The 22,257-nt window shown below is 38.1% G+C and overlaps 1 protein-coding gene across 5 annotated transcripts in view; it reads right to left on the bottom strand.

Annotated features, from left to right (window-relative positions):
* LOC140162797 (growth factor receptor-bound protein 14-like) overlaps positions 1 to 22,257 on the bottom strand; it is a 206,588-nt gene that overhangs the window by 23,567 nt on the left and 160,764 nt on the right. For all 5 annotated transcript variants that reach the window (XM_072186099.1, XM_072186100.1, XM_072186098.1 and 2 more), the window contains one exon: positions 10,329 to 10,626. In XM_072186099.1, the coding sequence (XP_072042200.1) occupies positions 10,329 to 10,461 (133 nt within the window). In that variant the 5' untranslated portion in view covers positions 10,462 to 10,626. The remainder of the gene's footprint in view (positions 1 to 10,328; positions 10,627 to 22,257) is intronic.

Raw genomic sequence — 22,257 nt, 5'->3', positions numbered from 1 at the left:
TCCTCTATTGTTAATCCGATTAACTACGTCACTTCTACAGCGAATAACTTCCAGGATTTGAGAAAATCATTGGTACACTGAGAAAATTGTCAGAAAAAAGGTTTTCAATTGGTTTGATAACTGCCATTCAAAATAGCCTAAACTTACCAAACCTGTTGAATCTTATTCAAAACTTTTTCAGTAGAGTGACAACAAATCAAGCTCTCATAGTCAGGGCACACTCAGGCCAAATCTTGCTCTACATCCTGATATCCACTTTGGAAATACTTATAGCTTTTCAAAAAATCTCTCCAGCCTCTTATCTTGGCATATTTGAAGTTGAGCTTGTTTCCGATAATGAGCAATTTTGAAAAAGTGTGTCAGTTGGATAGTAGACGTACGTCATCTTTGCTTTCTTTCTTGATGCTCTTGATTACTATGAATGCTGTGATGAGTCAAAACATGGCATTTATCCAAAACTGTTGAGAAGTTCTATCAAGTCACACTTTATCAATGAACTCATCATTGTTGTCAAAGCACTGGAAACAACTACATTGAACCGGATCAGTTCTTATCTTGTCTTCCACAGTTCCACTTTAACCCCCTGAGCACTACCTGCCGATGTAACATTGCCTCTGATTTTTCAGTTACATGATATCTTAACTTTAATCACCAATCAAAATGGAGCTTTGCAAATAATTCACCCCAAATTTTTTGTGTGATGAAATTATTCTAACAATGTTGCTGATTGGTCGAATTGATAATGAAAACTTCTTTTTGACCAATCGGCAGGTAGTTCTCATAAAACAAAATCCACCTCCCTTTCCGAATCTTGGACACTCTGATGTAGTATTTCTGAGAACTTGATTTGATCAATTCACTATATTTTGATGAAATTGTGGTTGTGTTTTGAAAAATGAGCATGTCATCATATATCATGGATAAAACATTTTGATAATTCACAACAGCCTTTTAAAAGTAAAAAACCTGAGAATATGTCATTGTCGATTAGCATTGTTAGTGCACACATTTGAATGGTCAAGGGTGACGATGTGCAAATCGGTGATGACAAACTCTCGGTTTTATTTGCAAAGGATTTTGGGATAAGCCGAAAAGGTGTATTACCAAATATTTTAATTCTAACATTCTAGAAACACTAGAGTTATCAAGATATCTCAAAGGAACTACATGCAATTAGTGTTCCTGAGTGATTATTACCAAAGACACATTTCCACTTAAAACAACAGATTGAACAATCTTGAATAATATATTACACATTCTCCATCCAAACAGCAAAATCATTCTTTAGTAGAATCAATGAAACAGTCCTTAATGTTATGTACTTCATTACGATGAGCAAACGTCAAGTGCGGAACTGGTACTAACCAACATTGTTACGAGTCGTACTTGACTCAAGGCCAAAATCACCTTTTACCCGAACTCACACGAATGCACAACACAAATACACTGTTTATTTAAGCTAACAAAATCTAAGTCTTTAATTGAAAACAGAGTATGATTGGTACATATAATAACAATATCGCATATACAATAAAATCACACAATGACAGTTTTACTCTATGACTACTTAACCAGCTGTCTTCTTGTTGGTGATCCTAGAGTTCTTGCAATGTTCTGGACGACTGATGTAATATATCCTTATACGCTTGTCCTCACGTAAGTCCAGTGTACACTTGCATTTATAAATCCTTGCATATAAAATCCTCATACGAAAATGATGATGCTTTCTCCAATCTCCTTTGCGCTGTTATCTCCACAAATATATCTCCTTGCGCTGCTTTCTCCACAAATATATCTCCTTATGCTGCTTTCTCCAAAAATGGTGTTTCTTTCACCATTCTCTCTTTCTCCAGGGAACAGGTTTCTTTAACACAGCTCCGCTGTTTTTTGACAGATGCGTGGCCTTCACAAACCCAGCAAACTCCAGCAATTTGACAGAAGAACTTTTAATCCTTTGATGAGGAAGAGCACTTTTGGTGTGCTCGCTGTCTTCTTCGTTGCTGTATTATAATTAGCTCAATTATTGGCTATATAAACTGGTTAAAATGTACTTCTTTTTTGAAGCACGAAGACCATCACACACATGTGGAATATCTCAATCTCCCATGGCATTCTGTAAAGTCCCAACAAAACCTCCAGCTTTTTATATCAGTACTCATGCAAAAAACCCATCATCTATTAATAAACCATTACTTCAATCACATTTTCACAACATTGCTGCAATCTTGGGATTTCCCAAGATTAATTATACACATTCACATTACATCACTTCCTGGGGGGTTTTCCTGATGGGGCAATAATGAACTGTGGCTTTCGAAGTTCCAAACATAGCTCTGACTTTGTTTACAATAATTTGGGGAATTCCAAAATACAAGGGGTTTCCCATCTCATGAAATACTTTCAGCTTGTAAACAAAGTTAAATAATTAAATTAAATCAAATTACTCAGGGCACATCACACCTCCCCTTAAAAGAAGAAAGTTCGAATGTAATGAAAACTTTCTTAAATGTTTTCTTCTTTTACATCAACTTCAACATATTATCAACTTTGAGTATTTAACTCATCATACACAGTGACTACTTGTCACACACAACTTCCCTTTTAAAGGAAATTTTTGTTTATCAGCCCTTTTTATGCAATTCTGGACAGGGCATCAGCCATTACATTGTCTTTTCCCTTAATATGTTTGATGTCCAGATTGTACTCTTGCAAGGTCAAACTCCACCTCACCAGTCTTTGGTTTTTGTTCTTCATCCTGTTGATGAAGGTGAGGGATTGTGATCTGTGAAAACAAGCACAGGGTATACTGTGGTACCCAAATACACATCAAAATGTAGCAATGCTAATAGCAATGCTAGACACTCCTTCTCAATTGTGGAGTAATTTCTCTGGTGCTTGTTGAATTTCCTTGAAAAGTAACAAATGGGGTGATCTATTTGATCTTCACCCTCTTGCATCACAACACCTCCACAGCCTATGTCACTGGCATCAACAGTCAACTTGAACTGCTTCTGAAAATCAGGTGCAGTAAGCACTGGTGAACTCATGAGTATAGATTTGACTCTGTGAAAAGCATTTTCACACTGTTCTGACCAAATGAATTTTGCATCTTTCTTCAACAAATCAGTCAAAGGACTTGCTATCTCAGAAAAGTTTGGACAGAACTTTCTATAATAGCCAACCATTCCTAGAAATCTCATGAGTGCCTTCTTGTTTACAGGTGTGGGGTATTGCTCAATTGCTTCAACTTTGGCTTTGATAGGTTTCACCTGACCTTGACCTACAACATATCCTAAGTATGTGACTGTGGCATGGCAAAACTCACTTTTACCAGATTGACTGTCAACTGTACTTCAGACAGCTTCTCAAACAATTGATGGAGTTGTTCCATGTGTTGTTCCCAAGTTTGACTGTAAACAATCAAATCATCTACATACGCTTCACATCCCTCTATGTCTGCCACTATTTGGTTCACCATTCTCTGAAATGTTGCTGGCGCGTTCTTCAAACCGAATGGCATAACTTTGTATTGGTAAAGACCAAATGGTGTACAAAAAGCAGAAATCTCTTTGGCACGGTCTGTGAGTGGAACCTGCCAGTACCCTTTCAAAAGATCAAATTTGCTAACAAATTTTGCATTCCCAATTTTGTCTATGCAATCATCAATTCTTGGAATTGGGTACGAGTCTGTCTTTGAATGAACATTTGCAGCCCTCATGTTCTGCGATCAATCGGTATGAACCATCTGGCTTGGGAACAAGTATGCATGGTGAACTCCACTCACTACTACTTGGTTCTATGATATCATTGTCTAGCATATAATTGATCTCATTTTTGAGATGTTCCATTTTCAATGGATTGACTCTGTAAGGATGCTGCTTGATTGGTTTTGTATCACCAACATCTACATCATGAAATGCAGCATTTGTTCTACTTGGCGATCAGGAAATATATTGTCAATTTGTGAATCAAATTTGCAATTTGACTTTGTTGATCTTGAGAAAGATGACCTAACTTTGAGTCCAAATTAGTGAGCACATCAGAATTGTTCAATTTTACATTATACTCCTTGTGCTCCAGCTCTTTATCCTGGTCAAATGTGACATCAGAATTGTCATCTTTACTCTTGTCTACATTGGCGATTTTGTCTACATCGGCCTGTTTGTCTACATTATCAGCATGTTTTACAGTACACACAGGTTTTGGAATGCCACTGTCACTTCTTTCAACATACTCTTTGAGCATATTTATGTGGCATAACTGCCTGCTCTTGCGTCTACCAGGAGTCTTGATAATATAATCTACTTCACCCACTTTTGACTCTACCTCACATGGGCCATGATATCTGGCTTGTAATGGGTGTCCTGGAATTGGAAACAGTACTAGAACTTTGTCACCTGGTTTGAACACTCTCTCTTTGGCATGTTTATCATACCATTGTTTCATTTTGGCCTGACCCTGTTTCAAGTTTTCCTTGGCGATATCAGTTGCTCTGTTAAGCCTATGCTTAAAATTGGAGACATAATCCAATAAATTGATATCTGATTTCTCATTGAGCCACTTTTCTTTCAACAACTTTAAGGGCCCGGGCACTGTGTGTCCAAACACTAACTCAAAAGGACTAAATCCTAAAGTTTCCTGAACAGCTTCCCTAGCAGCAAACAACAACAAGTGTACTCCCTCATCCCAGTCCCTCTGAAATTCCAAACAGTATGTCCTGATCATGTTTTTCAATGTTTGGTGGAACCTTTCTAGTGCACCTTGTGATTCTGGATGGTAAGCACTTGAGGTATACTGTTCTATACCTAATTGATACATGACCTGCTGAAATACTCCAGAAGTAAAGTTTGATCCTTGGTCTGACTGTATGGACTTGGGGAGCCCCACAAATGTGAAGAACTTGGTTAAAGCTTTCACTATAGTCACTGCTTTAATATTTCTCAAGGGTATGGCTTCAGGAAAGCGTGTTGACGCCAGCACATAATTGTCAGAAGGTACTGATTACCTGACTTAGTCTTTGGTAGGGGCCTACACAATCAATAATAACCCTACTAAATGGTTCATCAAAAGCTGGAATTGGCTTCAATGGAGCAGGAGGTATTTTCTGATTTGGCTTCCCTACCACTTGGCATATGTGACATGTTTTGCAATACTCAGAAACATCTTTTCTTAGAGTGGGCCACCAGAAATGTCTCAGAATTCTGTCATGAGTTTTCTTAACACCCAAATGCCCTGCCATGGGACTATCATGTGCTATGTTAATAACTTCAGTGTGGTATACTTTTGGTACCACAATTTGGTGCACTACCTTCCACTCTTCATCGGCAGGTACATCAGGGGGGCGCCATTTTCTCATTAGCACATCATCTTGTTTGTAAAAACAGACAGAATTTTGTTCTGCTTCTTCTAGGGTCAATGCCCTTTGATTGATCTCTTTGAGTTCTGGGTCATTTTGTTGCTCCAGAATCAGCTTGTCATGACTTAATGGGTCTTTCATGGTTTCCCCAATTTGTTCATGCTCAGAGGCTGTGTCATTTTGAGGGGTCTTCTTATCCCCTGGAGAAGGAAGTTTATCTTCTTTCTCATTCAACTGTGACACAAATGTGTCTTCCAAATTGTAGCCTAAGTCATCAATTTGGTTGTCCTCAATTGTTTCTAATGAGGCTCTCTTACTCATTGCCCGTGTCACTGCACATGCAGGAAATATCTCCTCTTCCTCACTATTATCATCCTGTAAACAGGGCTTATCTGTAACTATTGGGTCAGGAAACACCTTCCCCCTGCCAAATCATTTCCTAGCAACATGGACACTCCTTTGACTGGCAATTCATGTCTAACTCCTATGGTTACCGGACCAGAAACCAAGTCAGATGTCAAGTTAACTTTGTGGAGAGGTACACTAATTATTTCCATCCCAATACCCTGGATCAAAGCATTACCTGCTGAACTATCCTCATTAAAGGGCAAAGTTCCTTCCAGAATCATAGACCGTGCACAACACGTATCTCGCACAATCTTAATGGGCTTTGGACTACCATTCTCACCAAGTGATACTACTCCCTCTAACACAAATGGTTCAAATTCTTCACACACCTTGTCTGTCTCACCTCCCTTTTGTGGGAATTCTTGTTTCTTGATTTGACTGACTTTTTCTTTGACTCAAGTGACACTGCACATCCCACAGTATTACTAGCAGTTTGCTGCTGTTTGTAAAAGCGCCTTGTCTGCCTTTCAAGAAATAACACTGGGTCATCGATGCCCTGGTCTCTTGCAATGAGTACAAGTTACTTTGGATTTAAATTCAGTCCCAAATTTTGCTTTGTTACCTGAACTCCCTGGGGTCCCTCTACCACCAGCACTATGCTGTGAATTAGACTGAGATCTCCCTTCTTGTGTACCACCCTGATTTGCTCTAGGTTGGTTATGGCTGAACCTGTTTGAATAACTTCTGTTATGACCAAATCTACTCCCATTCAATTTGTGAGTTAAGCCATAGTCGTCCGCCATTGTCGCCGCCTCATTTAGCGTCTTAATTTTGCTAGCGCTTTCATCCAAATGGGTTTTTAATGTCAACGTGGACACATTTCTTGAACTCTTCTATAAGAACCAATTGCTTAAGTTGGCCGAAATCATCTTTGACTTCTTTTGAACCAAGCCACCTGTCAAACATTTGTTCTTGTACTCTAGCAAATTCTACATGGGTTTGATCTGCTTGCTTTCTTGAATCTCTGAACTTTTGTCTGTATGCTTCAGGCACCAGTTCATAGGCCTTAAGGACTGCCTGTTTGACTTCTTCATAATCATTACACTTCTCTATTGGTAGAGCTGAGTAAGTTTCCCTGGCCTTCCCCACAAAACTACTTTGTAACAGTAGGGTCCAATGCTCTGGAGGCCATTTCAAATTTGTAGCTACCTTTTCAAAATGTTGAAAGTACTCGCCAACTTCTTTTTCTTTGAATTTAGGCACAAGCTTTACATACTTTGTAACATCAAACCCTGACTTTGAGGAGAAACTTGATGAGTATTTGTCACCTAGCTTTGCCAACTTCTCTTGTTCAAACTTGTACTTTTCCTCAATTTCTTTTTCTTTCAAATGTGCTTCTATTTGCAACTTCGTTTGTTTTTCTTTTTCTTCAAGTTCCAACTTTTGGTGTTCAAGCGCCATCTTGTCTTGGCGAGCTTTGTCTTCCATTGCTAGTTTTTGTTTTTCAATGTCTAGCCTTTCTTGTTTTTCTTTATTTTCATTCTCTAACTTGATCATTTCCAGTTTTTCTTTTTGGTCCATTTCTATTTTCTTTTGGTCCATTTCCATTTTCCTCAGTTCTAATTGAATTTCCAACTCTTTCAATTTAAATGCTGAGTCCCCACCAATTTCAGTTTCTACGCCAAGTTTCTCTGCCAAATAGGATTCATCAAAAATGTCCTCCCGACCAAAACATCAATCAATGCATTTTTGATTATTTGCTTTCTTGTAGCTTGCTTTACTTTCAAGTTATAATGTTTGGCAAATGCTAGTAAATCAGGCTTCTTCAACTCATCAAACTTCTCCCAATTTATAGTTTCAAGAAACTCTTCTGCTTTAAACTCTGCCATACTGTACTTTCACGTTCAAGACTTAAGTAAATTAATGTTAACTTTTTACAGTGTATTTCCGGACGAGCCCCAATTTTTGTTACGAGTCGTACTTGACTCAAGGCCAAAATCACCTTTTACCCGAACTCACACGAATGCACAACACAAATACACTGTTTATTTAAGCTAACAAAATCTAAGTCTTTAATTGAAAACAGAGTATGATTGGTACATATAATAACAATATCGCATATACAATAAAATCACACAATGACAGTTTTACTCTATGACTACTTAACCAGCTGTCTTCTTGTTGGTGATCCTAGAGTTCTTGCAATGTTCTGGACGACTGATGTAATATATCCTTATACGCTTGTCCTGCGAAGTCCAGTGTACACTTGCATTTATAAATCCTTGCATATAAAATCCTCATACGAAAATGATGATGCTTTCTCCAATCTCCTTTGCGCTGTTATCTCCACAAATATATCTCCTTGCGCTGCTTTCTCCACAAATATATCTCCTTATGCTGCTTTCTCCAAAAATGGTGTTTCTTTCACCATTCTCTCTTTCTCCAGGGAACAGGTTTCTTTAACACAGCTCCGCTTGTTTTTTGACAGATGCGTGGCCTTCACAAACCCAGCAAACTCCAGCAATTTGACAGAAGAACTTTTAATCCTTTGATGAGGAAGAGCACTTTTGGTGTGCTCGCTGTCTTCTTCGTTGCTGTATTATAATTAGCTCAATTATTGGCTATATAAACTGGTTAAAATGTACTTCTTTTTGAAGCACGAAGACCATCACACACATGTGGAATATATCAATCTCCCATGGCATTCTGTAAAGTCACCACAAAAACCTCCAGCTTTTTATATCAGTACTCATGCAAAAACCCATCATCTATTAATAAACCATTACTTCAATCACATTTTCACAACATTGCTGCAATCTTGGGATTTCCCAAGATTAATTATACATTCACATTACATCACTTCCTGGGGGTTTTCCTGATGGTGCAATAATGAACTGGGGCTTTCCAAGTTCCAAACATAGCTCTGACTTTGTTTACAATAATTTGGGGAATTCCAAAATACAAGGGGTTTCCCATCTCATGAAATACTTTCAGCTTGTAAACAAAGTTAAATAATTAAATTAAATCAAATTACTCAGGGCACATCACAACATGCAGTAGTTCAACTTTCTCACAAAGTGCAGTACTAAGCCAGTATACCAAGTACATCCAAATATTTTTTATCTTCCTAAGAACAACCTACCTCCACAGCAAATATCCAAACAACATAATGAAAGACAAGTGATTTCTAAACTAGTTTTAGTTAGTTTTGTCTAAAAAAATAATAATAGCCCTATATTCGTCATAAAAAAACAAAGATTCAGTACATATATATATTTGTCACCATAACAACGATCACGTTTATTTTGACATCATCGTTGTTGATGTCCGCAAACTAGCTTTCAAGGGTTATTTTAAATTTAGTCAATGATCGTAACATAGCGGTGAGCTTGTTTACAGATTTCAAACGATGTCACAACATGGTTTTTTGAAGTGTTTTCGTATCTTTCAATTGTGGGCTTTCAATCGAACAAGAGTCAATAATTTCACCGGAGTTGGCTTGATTACGAAACAAACCAAAACATTCAAGAATTAGCCGTGAGGTCACATAGAGATCTAAGCGTTTTATGCAAAATCATCATAAATTTACTACATTAAATTAACTTTTTATGGACAAGATTGGACAACATCACCACAATTATGCGTTTTCTTTCACTGCTGCATCAAGATAATAACATGCATCTTGTTTGTTCACATTTAATTCTAAAAAATCTTACAAAATCTTACAAAGCAAAGCATTGCCCACATGCTTCCCACGTGACGGAATCACCATAACTCATATTTATGTATGTTTTCGTTAGGGCCGCCGTCGTCACCATTTTTTAATGTCAACATAGTATCTTGACGTCGACAGTGTGTCGACATACATTTGGGTTCCGAAAAAATACTAGGACTTTTTTTTTCTTTAATGATTTTAGGAATATTTTAAAATTGTAACCTAAAATATCTAGAAACACCATCGGCAATTTCAGCATAATTCAAGATGGCCGGCTTCATAGGGAGCACATAGCGATAAAGTGTACAATTTACACCGGAAAACAAGGCAAAATACTGCCAAAAGTATGACCCCTGAAGGCAAATAACATGAAAAGTTGGCAAAATAGTAGGTAAAAGATAAGAGTGAAAATGAGCTTCCCTGACGAAGTTTTACTGGGCCATTGCCTGAGCACTATGTCGCCATGGACAAAGTTCTGTCGATATGTTGACATAATTCACTTTGTCGACAGGATTCCGACAGAGGACCTGTCGACGCCGGCCTTAGTTTTCATTGGCTGACCCAGTGAAATATTCATGGCTACCGGTCGCCCATAGAGTGCTTGGTGCAAGAGGAGTTGTGGGGTCAAAATCTGGGGGAGAACCACATCTTCTTTCTACTATTTTGTTTCTTTTTCCCTTTCCCAAAAACACTTTTAGCATGAGAGTTAAATATATAGCCTATATCCCATGGGCACAATTGGTTGTAAACAACTTGGGATGTTGCATGCATTCTCCAAGTTTGTACTCAAGTTAGTTCTAACTATTTCATCTTCAACGATGACAGTTACTATGACGACAACAATAACAACAACAACAAAAACAGCAGCAATTACAATACATTTCAAACATCTACCAAAAAATCTCATACCTGATGGAGACTCTGGATGATGACCATTGACCTTTGACCCTGTCGGCGACATATTGAGGTGACCAATCATGGCTTGGTGATGATAGCCATTGTGCATGGGATTGGTCGGTAATTCCATGGCCACTTGTGGCATCAAGAATGGTGGGTTGTTGGCGCTTTATAGAAAAAAATACGCTCTGGTACACGGCAACAACAGAAGAGGTTGAAAAATTGAACTTTGCACTCTGCTGGTTGATCTCCAGGCTGTTGGGTGGTGATGTTTCAGGTGTGGTTATCTTTTAACACATACATCATCGTTCTGTGTAAAATAAGAGAAGAAAAGAAAATGTCATGGTTAATTGTAATAGTCAACATCTACAAGTTGTAAGGCCTTCTGTGTATCTGTTTACTGAGAAAGGGTAGAACTAGCCCTTTTCGCAAACTGTGACATACCTTTAGCGAGCAAAGTGTTATAACTTAGATCATCAGCACGGCTCTGTGCTAGGGAAGGGTTGATGTGGTAAAAATAACTGTTCTCAAAAACGGACTGATGTGTAAAAAGACATTCATTTCACAAAACCATTTCAGTCACTCAGTCCAAGACAAGAGACAAGTAGTCGATTCACTCACGTTGGTGGAAGATCCACCTCTCTGGGTATAAATTATAAAGCTATATATAAGACTGTGTAAGGATAGAAACAGCAGATTTGGTAGTTCCTAAATCAGGTCTAATGCCCAGTAGTGCACTATCTAGGGAAGGAAGACCCTGCACTTGCTCCATGCACCATCTATCTGGGCCGGCCTCATGCTTTGCACTGGGTCCTGGTCCATGAAGGGTCACAGCCTGGGGGCCACAGACTAAAATCCTAGGCCTATGCAATTTCTCTTACCTTGTGCCAAAATTACAACATAAATACAACTGCCGCGTCCAGAGCGGAAGACCAATGGAATTGCTCATTTCAACTCATAACTATTCAAACAATATACATGTATTACTGTTATCAGTGAGTACCATGTTCAATCAATTATTATGCATGAGCACTCTTTCAAGACTGCTCCTTTCCTGATACCTGCAAAATTAACCATCTCTGGACTTTGTCATCAAAGTTGCCACAATCTTTTCAGCCCAAAGTACAGCTACCACCTGGTAACAAGTGCAGCAAATGACTTGCAAACAGCCTAATTTTCTATGTTCCACACAGAACTATGGTACATTTTAATATGCATATTGAATGTTTATTGCTTTGTAAAGCTTTTATACAACTGCTGAGTGCTGAGTGAAGTCATTTATCTTTTTAGGGTTAGGATTTGGGGTAATATGGTTAGGATTAGAATTTGGTTTATTGGAGCTAGAGTTCCTGATAGGGTTAGGGCTTTAATCCCGATTAACCCCCTTCCCCTTTCATGGAAATGTATGTGATTTATTTTTAAAAAAACTGTAGGAAAGTTCTAAGTAGCCCAATTAAATGATTTGGATAATTTGGCAACCTGCTAAAACTGCTTAGACCTAAATGATATTCATAATAGATAAAATCTTATGTGTGTGCAGCATTTGCTGTAGATCAATCATTTTTGCTACCAATTTTAATTTTTAAATTTTACATTTGTATATTTGTATGGGCGTAGCCATAGGCGGAGAGCCATACTTTAATTTTGTTTTGCAATATTTGTTCGCACGTTTAAAGGGTTATCTAGCCACTTTGTAGATTGAAAGTTGCAGGGTATATAGTATGTAAACGAATGAAGAAGTAGATAGATTTTCTATAATAGTATGTGTTCAGGAGAGGAGATATTTAACAAAAACAAAAACACCCAAGTCCGTCAAATGCACGAATAAGAATACGTGTATAAGATAGGCCTATGCACCATTGTGCATGATTGTGGAATTGCCGCAGCTGATTAGAGTCGTTCATTTAAATGCGGTACCTGATTAGAGTCGTTCATTTCGTGCAGTAAATAGCGGGCAATGGGTGTATTTTTTGTTTGCTTTTGTGTTGCTTTTTGGAAACGCTCATTTGTTTGCACAGACCTAGTCTCCTACACATCCAATTTATGTCGGGCGATCCGAACAAACATCGTGATAGCCACATACAGTCTGGCCCGAGGCACATACTATCAAGTGTTTGTTTACCAGTGACCTTCAATAAAATCGATACTGTAGTACAAACATGCTATATACAGGGTGTCCCTGAAAGAACTATATCGTCGGAAACTTAATTGTTTGGGTATTTTAACGACACAACTAAACAAAACTAAATACTTGGTGCGGTTGAGCAATAAATCACATACTTTTGACAATTTGACAAAAAGACGAAATATTAAGATTAGAAATTTAATAAGATGGCATAATCACTGCACATCATAACTTTTACTTCATTTACTGTATAAAACATACATCTTTTGATTCATTATGACACCAGATTTTTTTTTTCTTTTTTGAGAAACAAAAATCCTTCCAAACTTTTACATAGAGCCAAAAATTTACAAGATAATTTATTTTTATTTTGGCATAACAATTTAGGGAATTTTGTTTTTGTTTGTTAACGTTTGTTTTAATACGCAATCACTCGGGCACACCCTTTCCAACGAAAAATGAAAACTTTAATTTCAACATTTAATTTTGAGCATGGAGTAAGGAAATCATAGCTTCCCTCTTGTTCCTCCTCATTTCTCCCTTCTGTTTTTCTTCTCTTTTTTTCATTTTGCTTTTCACCTTTCCACATTTTTTCTTCTCAGACAACCCTTGTTTACCAAAAGTAATACATTTTATTTAATTTATGACGACACAGCTTTCTGTCTAGTCCCGCTCCAAAGGTCTGACCTGGTTGGTTAAACCGGCGCAGGCCAGATGTCAGAACTGCAAATAAAATGCAGCAAGGTAGAGGTTGTAATATCGTGCACATAGCTTCCTATACCTTGCTCTGTATAGTGAACAGAGCATGTGTATTTTGCTCACTGGCAATTGATACAAACCGAAGATGTCAATAAATGGGACAGTATGAATGGATCATTTTTCGAAGTTTATGTTGTGATGAAGTTTGGAAGTCAACATGTGCGATGATGCCATAGGGCCAGGGGTTTTAACAACATGGTGTATCGCCTAAACTTGGTCAGTTGTATTTGTAGTTGATGTTCTTACAGAGCTGAATAGATTTCGGGGTCATCCAAGGTCACACATCTGAGGTTCATCTGAGGTCAAATTACTAAAAACTGTCATATGGGCACGAAACTTGGTGGGTATAGTCAACACTTATAGTCAATTTTTGGAAGGTCATTTCGGGGTCATCCGAGGTCACCCAGGGGCATCTGAGGTCAAATTACTAAAACTGTTATATGGGCACGAAACTTGGTGGGTATATTCAACATTTAGAGTCAAGTTATTGGAAGGTCATTTCGGTGTCATCCGAGGTCACCCAGGGTCATCTGAGGTCAAATTAAAACTGTCATAACAGCATGAAATTTGGTGAGTACAGTCAACATTAAGAGTCAAATTTTGGAAGGTCATTTTGGGGGTAATCCAAGGTCACTCATGGGTCATCTGAGGTCAAATTACTAAAATCTGTCGTATGGGCATGAAACTTGGTGGGTACAGTCAACATTGCTAGAAAACTGTCTAAACATACAAAATCTTCCAACACGCGGCTCGGGTTGTTTTGGTAAAGCAATACCAACACCTGTTGTGAACTCGGCACCACGAGGGGATTTTCCATATCCCACCCCGTGCTCTAGGCATCTTGTAAAACATAAACATTACATAGCTGTGCGGCCTATTACATTTCCATATTATTTCCTTCTTTAATCACCCCACACTCCCCATCCACCATCCAGGCTTCGCCCATACATGGTTCTGAAAAGAAACTCACATTTAAACACAACCACTACCATACCATCACCCAACAACCTTACACACCAACCGCGTATGCCGAAAACCGCGCAACACGAGAACCGCTCTAGTTTAAATTTCATATTGTTTTTTTTTTCTTCATAGAGAATACCTACTTTAAAAAAAATTTACACAAAAAAAAATTAAAAATATGCAAAATGTATCTTACACTAAAAATGAGACTTTCTATATTTCAATTTTATTTTTCATGAAAATAATTGTCCATGAAAATATTATTTTAAGTATACAAAGTCAGGACCCTGGATATACAGACTCCATCCCACCAGTTATGATCCCACTAACTCTGCATTACTAAACTCATCTTTATCACTGTAGAACCCTAAGTCCAAGCACTACACATCATCCTACAACATGGGACTTTGCATCTTGGGGACCAAACATCACACCCAGTGACTACTATGAGGTAAACTGTTCAATATACATATGAACTGTGTTTTCTAGTGATGTTGATATTGATTGAGGTTAGAAACAGATTATTTGATTGCTTGGTAATAAAATGAAACTGGAATAAATATACAATTGTCATTCAAATGTTGCCAAGTCCTGAATTTGATAGCCCAATTGGGCCATTTTTGAAGACTTTCACTTCAGAAAAACCAACATTTTACAAAATATTGAGGCAACTTTTTTTTTTCACTGGCTTCCATAATTTGCTTAGATTTCTATTCTGCATTAATTCAATGGTGAAAAGAAGAATTTAGTGACTGATAAGTGATAAGTTGCAGCAGGGCCGTAGCAAGGTTGAAAAATGTGGGGCGGCCACCACAAATGTGGGGCGGCCAAATTACAATTATATGCCCAAATTGAAATAGAGATATAACGGCCCTGAGTTGCAGTATGACAAATGTTTGTATGATTTGTTCAGAGAGAGTTTATACATAAGTTCCAATGCTTTGCAATGGAGTATGGTCAATGTATAGCTGCTGCCATCAATCATTTCCCTTTATTTGTCCAAATATCACACAATTTGATATTTGCATCGCCTTGTTATACTGACTTAAAGCCACCTTAGGCCCTTTACAATTAATTCTTAGTTTCCTGTTTCCCGCCCACGTCCAAAACAGAGAATTGCAAAAAAATTAATTATTTTATTTTTATTTTGGATTTTCTCTTTTAAAATAACTGTTAATGACTTCCATTTGTTACTTTCTGACTTTGCTTATATCAACTATAATGATGAGTAAACAAAGAACATAACTGTACCATTACTTATGTATAAAATCAAACATAGGCCTAGTTGTAAAATAATTAAATGCATGTTCCTAGTTAAAACGGGTTGATGTTGGTTGCGACCACTTGTTTTAAAATAAAGAAAATAATAGATAATTAATAATTAATAATTAAAAGTCACCTCATCCCTTGTTTTCAACCATGAAACAGGAAACTAAGAATCAATTGTGAAGGGCCTTATCCATTGGTTAAAACTGTTCATCACTTCTACCTCATCTTCTCTGCTTCTACATAGGAAGTGGCCAAACAATTTCATTTTTTACAGCAATATTACTATTTATTAAAATATCTTAAAAATCAATTAAACAACAAATAACATATTGAAGTATCTCATCTCGATGTCATCCCAGTGCAAATATTACCACAGGCCGGAGCTGTTCACAGACCAGATGCCATTTCTCCGTCAGTAAGTGGCAAAGACAGCATTAGCTGCTGTAGGCCTATGTACAAAGGGAAGAAATAATTTTGTCATAATTTTGAAGACCAATGATGCAGATGGGGGAACCATGGGAACTGAATCCAGAAGAATATAGGCCCACTATCTTTTATCAGCATTCTTGGTACATCTATTTGCAAATTAGTCTCAATTCCATGGCACAGTTCAATAGCCTCCACCGAACACCCATAGCTGAAAATTTGACCATAAGTTGTGGAGTGTGAGTTTTAGTACCCAAGAAATTCAAAGGTCAATCTGTGAATGTACAAACATATTGGAGTTAAAGAACTGTGGCCAAATAGATGAGCATATTTTGAGATGATGATGATGGAATTAACCTGCAGGCTTCAATGGTGACAGAGCTGCATCTTCTGGCCACTCATCATACCCATCAACCCTCTGGAATGCACTTTGTCTAAAGGTCACTTCATAAACTATGGCATTGATCACTTTCACAAAGTTCAATGCCAGTGATTAATAACCAAGAATGAAGGTTATTCCAAGTAATTTACTACTCCTGTACAACCTACCAAAGAACCTACATATGTACCACTAGGATCCACAACATGTTCATCTATCAGGGACAAAGTTCTTTAACCTCAATATATTTGTACATTCATTGAATGACCTTTGAAAGTTTGGGTACAAAAACTTATACCTCGCAACTTAAGGTCAAATTTTGCTCTATGATTGTTTAATTGAGGTTATTGGACTATGCCATTAGGATGAGGCTATTGTGGTCCATAGTGTACAGCCTGCTGGTGTAATACTATAATCAGCTGATTAATATGAAGAAGGAACCAGAGAAAGGGTAGATGGTTTACCTGTTGAAGTGCAAAGATTTTAGAACTAATTCATTTAGGGATTCAATCATGTTTCACGGTTGTTCATCACCCGATGCGTCAGCGTCGTCTGAGTGGTTTCTTCGTGAGGGCAGCTTTAGCTGCCCGGTAAGTAAACCACGCAGACGCTACCGATTAAAAATGGAGAGGAAAAAGAAACCTGCCGCTGTCGGGTATTGAACCGGGTACCTCTTGCATAAAAGCATAACACGCAAACCAACTGCACCACGCCGCCCGCTTCCAACATCTTAGAATTTTTAGAGCTTTATAGTACCGTCGTCGATCTGAAGTTAGTATGGTTCGCTCTTTTCACACAATGTGAATGACGCGAAACCAAACTAGCTGTTGAGGAGACTTTAATTATCTACGATAAGCCTACCCAAAATTCCAGAAATTAGTAGCCACCAAGGAAGCTATTTTGGCATGAATTCTCTGATTTCTATATATCGACTTGGAGCGTCAAATTTCAGGATAGTAATGAAAAAAATATGATCTATTTTGAGATACCAAAAACTCATTAACAATGACAAAAATCAAGGGGATGATGTTGTCGATCGGGTTACGGACCTTTAATTGAGATGACTAGAATTGGGAGGAGCCTGAGTCAGGCTTCAAAATTTGACATGAACCCATTGTTTAATATCCATAAATGTTGCTAAAGCTTGACAATGAAAACTGTTGTTGGGGTTATTCACTAGGATCCACAACATGCTCATATATCAAGGCACAGTTCTTTAATCCCAATACATTTGCACATGCATTGAATGACTTTTGAAACTTTGGGTACAAAAACTCATACTCTGAAACTTGAGGTCAAATTTTGCACTATGATTGTTTAATTGAGGTTATTGAACTATGCCATTGGGATGAGGCCATTGTGGTCCATAGTGATTGCAGGAATCTGTTTCTATTTCTGTGAGGGAGTCCCTTGCCCAGCACTTAGCATCTAAAATAAAACCACTTAGTTGAGGTGAACAAAATGAGAATTTGAGCTTTCTATTTTACAGGAAAATCAGCATGGCTTAAAATAGACATTTCTATAACTTTGCAGTTTCATAGGTTTTTACAGGAAATCAGCATGGTTTAAAATAGACATTTCTATAACATAAGTTATAACTATGTTTTTTGGTTTTTGAAACAAGGCCAACAAGATGGACGGCGGTTCTCGGATGTCGCGATTTTCGACGCACAGTATCCATCATGATGCCTCCACCAAAAAGGGAGCGATGTGGCACACAAAGGTTGGTATAAAGTTTCAAGCCTCAAGGGCAGACTGAATTTGACCTCAGATGACCCCTGGATGACCACAAAACTTTTCCAATGACTCCTGGATGACCCAAGAATGACCTTTAAAGAATTTGCCTCTACATGGTGACAATACCCACCAAGTTTCATGCCCATAGAACAAATATTACAAATTTGACCTCAAATGACCCCTGGATGACCCCAGAATGACCTTCAAAAATATTGGCTGTAAATGGTGACAATATACCCACCAAGTTTCATTCCCATAGGAGAAAAATTATGAATTTGACCTCAGATGACCCCTGGATGACTCCAAAATGGCTTTTCAAAAAGCATACAATTTCCTGGCCCCAAATACACCTTTTCACCAAGTCCCATCACTATACACCTTACCACTGCCAAGAAATAGCCAAATTATTCAAATTAGCACATTAATAATAAATACGTCAATTTCCCTGATATGTCAGAGGTCAAAGTGTCCCAAAACTGCTCTCAAAAACCAAAAGTTAGAATGGCGATTGGGTTTATTTTAGGTGGCAGTGAAATCTTCCAATCAAAAATTACTGAAAGGTGATGGCAAGGATGACTCCCACTCAGAATGGATCCATCACATCCTTGACAATCAGATGGTATACCTGGCCCATTACCTGCATCTTTTTTCCCTATTTTTTACTTTTTTTTGCGCGAGTAATAACATCAAAGGTGCTATATTTCGTCAAATGAAAGCAACTTGGTTGCAAAGAATACAATGGCTGCCTTGTATTGTGTCATGTCGAAATCCTAATTGGTGATCAATATTCACTTAGCCCCCCCCCCCCATCTTTGCCTGGTTACGCTCGGGTTGATGCCCTATACATGCACATACTCACAGCGCTTATTTTTTTTATAAGTCCCCTCCTAAGCTCCCAAACCCATGCAACAAAATAATCAAGCAATTTAAGTTTACCACACATTCACTAATCTCCTTTATAATGCTCTGCATGCTAGCCATAGGCTTCAACATAAAAAGTCCTAATTTTGTTATATTTCCTCAAAAATTCAAAAGCTATTTTAAGAACCAATACTAGGCTTGTCTGTACTCACTTTAATGCATCATGCCGATTCCAAATATGGTCATAAAAATTTGCAATTCTGAAATTTAAAAAAACAATGAAACTTGTCCTCTGCATACGACATTTTACGTAGAGAGAATCCTACCTTTAATCAACACCTGGCTTCATTTGCGTCATAAACGAGACATTAGAAAGGCTGTACAACACGTGTGAAGTGTAATACAGTTAATCATCGGTATCGAGTGGGCCCGGGCGAGTGGGCAGACTTTGACGATATCACTGATGTAATCTGAATCCTTAGTAATTGCACCAAGATTCTCTAGTGGACACCATCTCAATTAAACAGAGATTTAGAGGATCGACGCCTAGTCACATTTGCGTGAATTACGTGATCAAGAAAATCGAGTCACCTGTTGCTAGGACAAGTTTGGCAATACGTGTGGTATTTAGTCTTCAGCATAAAGTGTTCAAAGCAAATTTTCAGTCCAATGTACATTGATTGTTTTACAAACCTAAAAAGAAGGCACAGAAAGTTGGCTGAAGTGGGATTGGTACCAGTGACCCCTGCTTTGTGAGCCCAGAGCTCTTATCATATCATTATGATTTTTACAGAATGCTGAAATAAAAGTTGACAGGGACATCGCTGAGGGGGGATATGGGGTGAGACACCCCTTATTCTTATATTTGTCGGCAAAAAGTGAATGTTGTCAGCAAAACCATCAGATTGTCTGCAAATAACAACGAATCATATGTAATTAGTATTACATGGTTAGTAATTAAGGTGACCCCCACACAAAGGTGTGTAAATAACAAAGGTTTGTAAATACAAATAATATGCAATATGCAAATAAGTTCATTTATATTCAGAAATATGCCAATAACATGATGACATAAAACTATGCAGCACATCAGGCCACCATATCATGATACCAAGTTTGAAGTTGATCAGTTATTGCGATTAAGCTGCAGAGTGAATTAATAAAAAATGTAGGCAAAATAAAAAAAAAGCTCATTAATATTCAGAAATATGCTAATAACACACCACAAAACTATACAGCACATCAGGTCACCATATCCAATCACTGTACCAAGTTTGAAGTTGATTGGGTATTGCATTGGAGCTGCACAGTGGATTAATGAATTTGCTTCCGCCCGGACAGCTAGCCACCCAAACAAACAACCAGGCAGGTAAACAATGTTTTGCATTGCATAGTTCAGACATTAAAAAAAATGATAAAAAAATTACCCAAGCAAACACTATCTTTATTAGGGTGCGCTGGTTACAGCCATGGCACCTTGCTGCAGTACAGCCGGGGATCACACGATTCACACCCACTTTCTTATACAGCCAGCAAGGTGACTGACCCAGCCATTTACCAATATCCTTGCTAGGGTGGTGGCGTGCGCTGTCACAGCCATGAAACCTTGCCACTGTCATATGGCTGGGGAGAACGCCCACATTATTATACAAATGGCAAGGTGGCTGTATAGTGAATCACTGCAGGTGAGGCTTCAGGCTTCCTTGGTAATCATTATACCAAACAATTATAGTTTTTAATTAAAAAGGCCAAGATTTCCACTATTTTTTTAATAATTTGACCTCAGATGACCCCTGGTGACCCCAGATGACCCCAAAATGACCTTCCAAATATTTGGCTCTAATGTTGACTGTACCCACCAAGTTTCATGTCCATATACAACAGTTTTTGCTAATTTGACCTCAGATGACCCCTGGATGACCTCAGGTGACCTTGACACACTAACCAATACAAACACTTTATTATACAGCAAGCAAGGTGACTGACCCAGCCATTTACCAATATCTTTGCTAGGGTGCCATGTCACAGCCATGAAACCTTGCCACTGTCATATGGCTGGGGAGAACGCCCACATTATTATACAAATGGCACGGTTGCTGTATAGTGAATCACTGCAGATGAGGCTTCATGCTCAGGCTTCCTTGGTAATCATACCAAACAATTGTAGTTTTTAATTTAAAAGGCCAAGATTTCCACTATTTTTAGTGCAATTATTGTAGTCTTTAATTAAAGCTTGTGAAACTGTGAAAGTCACAAACATATTTTTATGTGGGTGATATGTCTGAGATGATGATGATCCTGCTTTGTGCTATACGCCTACAGACTATTGGGGCTATAAGCCGCTGGGCAATTATAAACTTTAGATGAAATTCACAATCAGGATTATTGATAAGATCATGTATAATTGCACGATATTTATAGAAATCCCGAGGATCAAAACTAAGCTATTGACATCAGAGGATACGTTTAAAATCCCACAGGCACTACCAACTGATTTATCAGCATCTAAAAACTGTTTTGATTGGTTACATAGAGAGCCACATCATGTATTGAACCAATCAGAGATATGGTAAGAATATAGTCGGGTACGGCTGAAGGGAATTAATAAGCTTAAAATTGCTACAAGTTCTAAAAGTTCTATTCTGATGGTTACTCTGATAATTATATCACCATGCAGCCAAGCTTAGGTACTTCTCTTCAGTCCAGACCTTTTTTACTAGAAATGACACTGGCGGAGTGCTAAGTCTGTGTAACTTCCGATAACCCTTATACCATAACCTTGCCCACCTTCACATAATCCCCTAATCGGATTCATATATTTTGCTATATATTGCCATCCAAGCTTTGGTACTTCTTCTCCTTAGTCCAAGAACCCTAACACCTTAAAGATGTCATTCCTAAAATCCTGTTTTACCTCCGATATTAAACCCTTATACTTCGCCCACCTTTGTAGAATCGCCTAATCGGATTTGGACTATTCTGCAATCCCAAGCTTAGGTCCTTCTTCTCTTCAGTCCAAGAACCCTAAACCCTTTACTCACTGCCCACGCTTTCACTTCTTGGGCTATTCCAGTTGAAATCCACATCCCCTTTGGAAAATTATGCCCTTAATCTCCCACTGAGGGTGTGTAGATTTTAAACGGAGTCACCCATTCAGGTAACCCTTATTGAAAGGTCCCCATTAAGGTCATGTCTTCCATAGAGGCTGTATGGATTTCAACTAGAATTGCCTAATCTGTGCTACTTCCGATAACCCCAATACATTGCCCACCTTTGCAGAATCCCTTAATCGGATTTTCTTAATATTTTATGCTATAACACTACTGCCATAGGGGCTTCCCAATTCTCCTCAATCACATGTCTCGTACATAACACTGAAGATCTTGACATTTTTGTGATAATTACACCATATGAACTTGTAC

Source organism: Amphiura filiformis, chromosome 10 (assembly GCF_039555335.1).
Source record: "Amphiura filiformis chromosome 10, Afil_fr2py, whole genome shotgun sequence".
In the NCBI taxonomy this organism is placed as follows: domain Eukaryota; kingdom Metazoa; phylum Echinodermata; class Ophiuroidea; order Amphilepidida; family Amphiuridae; genus Amphiura; species Amphiura filiformis.
The sequence above is the reverse complement of the archived record's forward strand: the minus strand, read 5'-3'. Positions and strand labels throughout refer to the sequence as shown.